The sequence below is a fragment of the Oryx dammah genome, unplaced genomic scaffold (genome assembly GCF_014754425.2).
Source record: "Oryx dammah isolate SB20612 unplaced genomic scaffold, SCBI_Odam_1.1 HiC_scaffold_6, whole genome shotgun sequence".
NCBI lineage: Eukaryota > Metazoa > Chordata > Mammalia > Artiodactyla > Bovidae > Oryx > Oryx dammah.
The window spans coordinates 31,890,695-31,899,016 of NW_024070190.1; the positions used below are offsets into that span (position 1 = coordinate 31,890,695).

The window sequence follows — 8,322 nt, forward strand, 5'->3', positions numbered from 1 at the left end:
CTTCTGACAGGAGGGTTTCTTGGCTTCCTCAGCCTTCTCTCCATTAGTATTTATTTGGCATCCAGTCCGGACCAGCTCCTGCCTAGGTCCTGGAGACACGAAAGTGCAGGCCTTCTCCCCGCCCTCCAGGAGGACATCCATCACAGCTGAAGCCAGGAAGCTCAGCCACAGCCAACCCCCCACTCAAAGGCCATGGTGACTTTCTATTCAAACTACTCTTTTTTTTTTTTTTTTTTTGAAACAACAAACAGACTAGCCAGGAATAAAATTAGAACACACTTTTGGTCTGAGCCAGACCCACATGGAACTAAGAAACTAAGAACAAGCCTCTTCGCCTGCACACCACAGAGCTCATGTGTGGCCTCGCACCAAGCTGCTGCCTTCCTCACTTCCTCCACTGGTGGCTCCCTGGGGAGGGTGGAGAGCCCCCCCCCCCCCACACCCACCCTCGGCAGCCCCTTCCTGCCCATGCAGCAGCCTCATGACTATGTGTGCACACACGTGCTGTGCACAGGACAGGGTAAGCCTCACCTGGTGGGTCCCTGAGTGTTCACTTCCCCATCACCCCTTCCACTATAAGCAACTCCCCAGTCCCACTTCTGCCTCCAGGGGCTCCTGCAGAACAACTCTGCCACTGCTCCCATTTCACAGATGGAGAAACTGAGGTTCAGATGGATGCAGTGAGTGGTTCTTAGTCTCCCAGAGCCAAGAGGAGAAGCCAGAGCAAGCTGGTTCTCAGTGTGCAAACTGTGCCTGAGTACTGGGGCCCTCCCCTCTGAAAGTCATTCATTTTCAGAAAAGCACTCATTTTCTGAAAGTCAGCTGTCTTGGAGACAGCGACAAGAGATGCCAGAGGGGACGGTGTCAGAGAAACCAGGTGTGAAATGGAGAGGGAGTGGCGGTCGGGGTCATTTTTCTTGCTCTAGACTCGAGAGCAGCAGCTGCTGGGCTTAAGGGGACAGAAGTCACCTGGGAAGCTCCAGGAGTCTGATAAGAGCCCAGAGGTGAGGCAGAACTTGACTGCAAAGAGTAGGTCAGGCTTCCTTTGCTGGGCACCTCGGCTCTCAGGTTTTGACATATTCCTTCCTCTCCAAGTCACGGGATGTGCAGCCTCACTCTGCTCCCTGCTTTCCTGAACTACTGTCTGCAGGGAATTCACTTCTTAATGGCCACAGGCACATGTTCGCTTTTGTCCCAGTTGTCAAGGGCAGGGGTGAAGTGTCAATCTGAAAGCTTCTTAAAGGCTGGAGTCCCCTTTCCGAGTCTGGGTTCTGGAGGTCTGGAGACGACAGCTGTGAGGAGTCTTGGCACTAAGGTGGAAGTGGTCTCAGATGAAAAGAAACCCACTATACTCTGGGATGGGTGTGGGTGCTCTGACAGTGCTTCTGTTCTCTGGGTACCGTGTGTCCACTGAGCAGCGGGAGCACGCGTGTCCCTTTCCATCTCACAGGGAGGCAGCCCATGTTATCAAAGGTGCTGAGTCAGGGGTCCAAGACCGAATGCTCACAGGGCTAGGGAGCTGGTGGGGAGGGCAGTACGGAGCAGCAGAGACTGGTGAAAACCCAGCTGCCAGTTTGTACATGCAGTTCCAACTGTCACACGCCAGGAGAGGGGCCCAGGGTTGCCAGAGTCACTAAATTTTCAAGCAAAGTCAGAAGTCCAGATTTTACTTGAGCTCTCAATCTTAAACTGTTGGCAACTAATAAAAGAAAAAAAAGCTAAGTACTGCTGCTGCTAAGTCACTTCAGTCGTGTCCGACTCTGTGCGACCCCACAGACGGCAGCCCATCAGGCTCCCCCGTCCCTGGGATTCTCCAGGCAAGAACACTGGTGTGGGTTGCCATTTCCTTCTCCAATGCATGAAAGTGAAAAGTGAAAGTGAAGTCGCTCAGTCGTATCCGCAGCCTACCAGGCTCCTCCGTCCATAGGCTTTTCCAGGCAAGAGTACTGGAGTGGGGTGCCATTGCCTTCTCCGAAGCTAAGTAGTAAGCTGGCCATATTTGCAACTTGAGTCTATTCTAATGAAAGGCAGTGTGGTGAAGTGGTTAAGAGCACAGATCCTGAAATCAGTCAAGTTGCTGAACCTCCCTGTGCCTTGGTTTTTTCATCTGTAAAATGGAGATCATGGTTATATGTATACTTTTAAGGTTGTTCTGAGGCTAAAATGAGGTACTCTGTGTAAAGAAAGCACTAAGAACCGTGCCTGGCACAGAGTAAGTGCTGTGTATGTGTTGGCTATTATTACTTCTAATGTGCAGTTCTAGGCCTGGCTTCCCAAATCATCTCATCCATTCCCCGGTACCAAGGCAGGATGGCAAGTAGATGGCAGTGGACGGGGGACGCATATCCTGTTTTCTAACAGTGTGAAACATTCGCCTGGTGATCCATGTGCTTAGGAGGTCCCGGGGCTGACTGCTGGGTCCTGCCCTCTGCTGCCACTTACGTTTGGAAAGACCCCAGTCTCTGCTATAAAGACAGGGGCTCCACAGCCAGCCTTGGTACCAGATCAGTTAATGATGCTTCCAGCCAAGAAGCTCTTTAGTTTTCCTTCTCTAAGTACAGTCCGTGGGGTTGCAAAGAGCTGGACATGACTTAGCAACGGAACAGTAATGACAACAGCAAACTGCAGCCCCAATTTCCTAATATCTTGGGGGAGGAGGAAGGTAGCTGGTGCATGAAATCCCCGTATCAGTTTGAGGCGGCAGGGGAGGTGATAAGAGAGGAGTGGGATGAGGAAGCCGGTACCGAAGGAGCCCAGGAGCCCCGAGCTGCTGAGGGGCTGTGGTTTTTCACTGAACCTGCGCCAGGAGGCTGGACAGCCCATGTCCCCGAGAAGCAATCTCTCCACCCCACAGCACAGCAGATGTATGCTTTCATCCAGCCCCCTCCCCGGGACCAGGCAGTCCTGCTGAACTCCTTCTTCCATAAACACCCTTGGGTAGTGACAGGCCCTGGACAAAGCCTCGCTGAGCAGGCTGAGCCCCTTCTATCCCACCCCGCTCTGTAAAGGCCTGGCACACTGCTTGGTGCTGGCTGGGCAGCTGCCTCTGCCAGTGCCTGATCACCTTCTCGGCATGAGCCTGCCTCTGGATGGCTACAGGACCAGACACCTCCCCAACTCTGCCCCAGGTACTGGCACACATGGGGGGCGGGGTGGGGAGCTGCGGCGAGGCTGCACTCTGCAGAGGAGCCCATGGTCTCAGAGGGCAGCTGGCCCACAAAACTCCGGCCAAACCCTGCTCCCTGGGCCTAGCCTCAACTCCCAGCCCAGGTTATAAGGAAACCAAGACCTGATCCCCTACAGGGGCCAAAGAGAGGGAGTCTTTGCTTGGGGACCGCAGTCAGGAGAGAGGTTGGGCCAAGATGCTCAGTGGTCACCGACTGGCTACACTGTACGCTGCTTAATGCCAGTCTGGAGGAAACCTGCTTTGATGACCAGAGAAGGGTGCTTTGCAGCTGTTTTCTCAGTGCCCACAATAAGGTCCTGTGATGGAGTTCAGAGATACTCAGATGTCTGAATTATAAAATGTTTTACTTTCAGTACTCTGCATCAAAGTGCAGCCTCGCTAAGATATGTGGGGAGCCTGCTTTAATGTGGAGCTGAACTTGCTTTGTAACAACAGAGCAACTGTCCCTGTACCAGCGGGTACTTCTAACGCACCCGAAAACAGCTTTTTCTCTTCCGAGGTCTGAACAAACCCTCTGAAAGCTTGTTTACACTGTCGGGTTGTTCACTAATACAATGAGATAAAAAACAAGCCTTTATACCCAAATAAGTAGTGCAAAGGCAACAATGAGCCCGTTCACCTCCCCAAAGCTCCCAGGGCCAAGCTGATGCTGTGACAAGGTATTCTATCCCATTGTTTTTTTGTCAGAGGGAACAGCTAAAATTGGGAAGGAAAAGCATTTATGTTGGTTGTGGTTCTGAGGGCACGTCTGTTCCCAGCTAAACTCCTGGAGTCAGCAGATGGACTCAAATAAAACCTCCCATGCTGTGGATGGGACCATGAAGCAGTACAACTATTTTTTTTTGCAGGACAATTTAGCAATAGCCTAAAAAAAAAAATACACATACTCTTTGGCTCAGCACTTTCACTACTAGGTTTTATGTAGTGATGTACTTGCCTGAGTGAGCAAAGATGCCTACACAAGTTCATTGCTACATTATTAGTTATGCTGAGAAATGGAAGCAACCTACATTCGCACTAGTAGGGGACTGTTTCAATGAACTTAGGTGAGCCCCGTGATAAGCCCTAGGCGGAATGAGCTAGATCTCTGTGCCAGCACAGCTAGATCTCTGTGTCCAAGCTGTGCTAAGTGGGAAAAGCAGTTGTCACGTGGTCCCATATATGCTGTACATGTGGAGAATGTATCTAGATTATGTCTCTGGAGGGGGCCCAGGTACAGGTGGAGAAAGAAAATGTTGAATTAAAAAAAAAAAAACTTGTAAATTTGTGTGCGTGTAATTTCGAAAGCTTAAAAACATTTAAACTGGACAAGGATTCACATTTCCCTAGTTCCTGCCCCAAGATGTTTCCCTGTGAACTGTACATGTGAGATCATTTTTAGAGGCCCTGTCCTGGAGCCAAGGGGTCTCTCAGGGGATAAACAGGGCTTCTCATTCAGTTATTTTTCATTGTGATAGAACATATATAACATAAAATTGCCATTTTAACCATTTTTAAGAGTACGACTCAGTGGCATTCATCACATTCTCATTGTGTAGTTATCACCACTCATCTGTTTGCACAAGTTTTTTTATCTCTCGGGCTTCTTTCAACCTTGAACTCTGTAACATGGGGCCTGTGAAGGGCCTGCTCTCCTCTTCAGGGAGCAACCACCTGCCCCAGGTGGTTGAGATGTTTCCTGCAGGCTGTGATGAGGCTCCTTCTCTTTCTCCCCTGTAGCTGCCTCAGCTGTAAGCACCTGGCCTGATTCCTGGGTGCTCTGGCCCTCTTGGGGTTCCCAGACCTTCCACGCCTCAACAGGTCACTGCGGGTCTAGCTGTGGGGCCTGGGTGAAGGTGGGCCCCCATGCTCCTGGGCCTTCCCTCTCTGGGCCTCAGTTTCCCTCAGGAGGAGTAGCAGGAGTGGGGCCTCACCTTGGCTGCCTCTCTGTCCATTCAGGCATCACGGCTGCTGCTCTGGCTACGAGCGCCTGCATCGTGGGTATTCTCTGCCTCCCCCTCATCCTGCTCCTGGTCTACAAGCAAAGGCAGGTGGCCTCCAACCGCCGTGAGTATCCCCGTCTGCCTGGGCTAGGTGGGGTGGGAGTGACCTGCCCCAGCGTCCCACTCAGCCACAGGGAAGAGCCAAGGCAAAAGGCTGACCCAGTTCTGCTCTTCGAGAGATGAGCACTGGGCTCCGTCGTGGAGAGGAGGGGACCCACTGGGCCCTGGCAGTGCTGGCTTGATACTCAACAGGGATCTGTTGAATGAACGAGCAGTCTTATGGAGTAGCTGAAACTTGTTTACGAAAGCGGTGTCACCCGGAGATTGTTGGGGGACCTGCTTTAACATATAGGTGGGTCTGTCTTTGTAGCAACAGTTGGGACAAAATGACCTTTGGATTATCAGAACTGAGAGGGATCTTCGAGATAACTCGATTCAACTCTTTCCTTTTACAGGTCACAAACCTAAGATCAGCAGGGTTAAATAACTAACCAAATGTTATAAAACTTAGTGAGTAAGACTCAGGCTCAAAGCTTTTCAACTCAGTGGTTTTCAGGGAGCATAGTTCCACTGCATAATAAATCACTCCGCATGAGCATCGTAGCTGAGGACCCCTAACTAGCAGGATTGCTGTGCCAGGTATCATGTCCAGTCTGCTATGTACATTCTCTCATGTGCTCCTTCTAACAGAGTCTAGTCCTCCTACTGGCTCCGTTTAAAGCTGGGCAAACTGAGGCACAGAGCAGCTAAGGAGCTCCCTCAAGGAACCACTAATGAGCAAGTGGTGGAGCCAGGTTTCCAGCTGTGATGCCTTTTCACTTGTCTCTTCGGGTGACAGTGCCCTCTGCCCTTCCTTCAACTCCACCCACAAGGCTCGGCCAGCCTCAGCCCTCCCAGAGCAGGAAGGCGGGGGCCCTGGCCTGGCGTCCCCCACCTCTTCCCGCGCTGCCCCCTACCCCTGCTGTCTGCAGCAGGAGGTAACTGAGGGGGGCTTTGGCTGGACTGGAACAACTGGACATCCCTCTGTCCCTCTTCAGTGGGTCACTTTCCCCCACCCCTCAGGAGGCCCTATTCCTCTCACAAAGCCTACCACAGTTTATCTACACAAACACCCCGGGGTTGGGGAAGGTGAAGGGATTTGGAGCAGAAAGAGGAACCCAGGAGATGAACCAGGGAGAGGCATGGCTACAGAGCCACCCTCAGCTCCTGCTCATCTGTGGAGTGCTTCCATGGAGGTGGGGAAGGGATGAGGAGGGGCCATGCTCAGGCAGGCTTGGCTCCCAGCAAAAGAGGTGCTTTCTGTCCCCTCTTACTCCAGACCATAGGTCTGCCTCCATCAGGGAACAGGAAACTGAAAGTGAAGCTCCTTAGTCGTGTCTGACTCTTTGTGACCCCACGGACTATGGCCCACCAGGCTTCTCTGTCCATGGGGTTTTCCAGGCAAGAATACTGGAGTGGGCTGCCATTTCCTTCTCCAGGGGATCTTCCTGACCCGGGAACCGAACCCAGGTCTCCCGCACTGCTTTACCCTCTGAGCCACCAGGGAAGCCCCCAGGAACTGGGAAAACAAATTCCCGGCAGAGGTGGGCGCAGGGCGGGGGAGGGGCACTGCTGATCCTCACCCGGGCCGCCAGGGGTTGGGCCAGGGCTCCGCCTGTGTCCCAGGCAGCAGGAAGGAAAACCAGAGAGGGGACACCCCCAGGCCAGAATGCTGTGGCCATGCCCTGAGGACACGGGCAGCCTGGGGTCAGCCCTCCATATCTCCTGCTGCAGGTACTGGGAGACCTGCAGACTGAGGGCTTCACAGAGAAAGGGACAGATGAGCTGGGTGCTGAAAAACTGCAGTGAAAGAAAGCTCGAGGGGGTGTGGTGGGCCAGCCAGGGCTTTGCCATGACCAATGACAGCACGCCTTCTGAAACTCTAAACAAATTCCATTTTCACGATGGACAATGACTTCATAGCATCTTATCCCCAGATTTAATACATGCAGTAACAGGAAGGTATCAGTCATTTATCTCCTAATAAAAGTATTTTTGAGGCTAGTCCTCTGTCCTCTCCAAAAAAAGACTTATGTGGTTAAAGGTTTAGAGACAGACACACGAGATGCCAGAGGGGACGATTCTAGAGAAACCAGGTATGAAATGGAGAGCAAGTGGAGATTCGGGTCATTTTTCTTGATCCAGATTCTAGAGAAGCAGCTGATGGAATTATGGCAGCAGCAGTGACCTGGGACATGGCAGGAGTGTGGCCCCAGGGTAGAGGCTGAGTGGCGTGGCGCACGAGTGGCAGCTCAGAGACGGAACGGATAGGACTGTGTGCGATGTGCTCCAGGCAGGGTGCTGCCGCAGAGCTGGGCATGCAGGGAGTGCTTGGGAGTAAGCCACACTCAGAAAGAAGAGAAAGAGCAAGGCTTGGGAAATTAAATTAAATTAAAAGATGCTTGCTCCTTGGAAGAAAAGCTATGACAAACCTAGACAGCGTATTAAGAAGCAGAGATACTGCTTTGCCGACAAACGTCCGTCTAGGCAAAGCTATGGTTTTTCCAGTAGTCATGTATGGATATGAGAGCTGGACCATAAAGAGGGCTGAGCGTCAAAGAATTGATGCTTTTGAACTGTGGTGCTGGAGAAGACTCTTGAGAGTCCCTTGGAGCGCAAGGAGATCCAACCAGTCAGTCCTAAAGGAAATCAATCCTGACTATTCATTGGAAGGACTGATGCTGAAGCTGAAGCTCCAATACTCTGGCCAACTGATGCGAAGGACTTACTCATTGGAAAAGACCCTGATGCTCGGGAAGATTGAAGGCGGGAGAAGGACGACAGAGGATGAGACAGTTGGATGGCATCATGACGGACATGATTTTGAGCAAGCTCTGGGACATAGTGAAGGACAGGGAAGCCTGGCGAGCTGCAGCTCATGGGGTCACAGAGTCAGATACGGCTGAGGACTGAGCAACAGCAACAAAGTGCTGGGAGCACTGAGGCAGGCAGGGTGCCACAGAGGCCCACGGGCACGGCAGCCTCCCTAGTATCAGGCAGACTTGGTTTCTTCAAGGGCAGGGGAGAGGATGAGCTGAGGGAAGGCAGAGGCCTGCAGGAAGCTCCACAGAGTCGCCCTGGTAAACAAGCAGCCATGATTCCGATACCGCGGGA

General features: G+C 52.2%; 2 protein-coding genes across 3 annotated transcripts in view; one reads left to right on the forward strand and one right to left on the reverse strand.

Moving 5' to 3' along the window:
• Positions 1-8,322, reverse strand: part of CDH23 (cadherin related 23) — a 393,840-nt gene that overhangs the window by 57,236 nt on the left and 328,282 nt on the right. The window lies entirely within an intron of this gene.
• Positions 1-8,322, forward strand: part of VSIR (V-set immunoregulatory receptor) — a 29,274-nt gene that overhangs the window by 13,264 nt on the left and 7,688 nt on the right. For both annotated transcript variants that reach the window (XM_040242534.1, XM_040242533.1), the window contains exon 4: positions 5,126-5,233. In XM_040242534.1, coding sequence (XP_040098468.1) covers positions 5,126-5,233 — 108 coding nt within the window. The remainder of the gene's footprint in view (positions 1-5,125; positions 5,234-8,322) is intronic.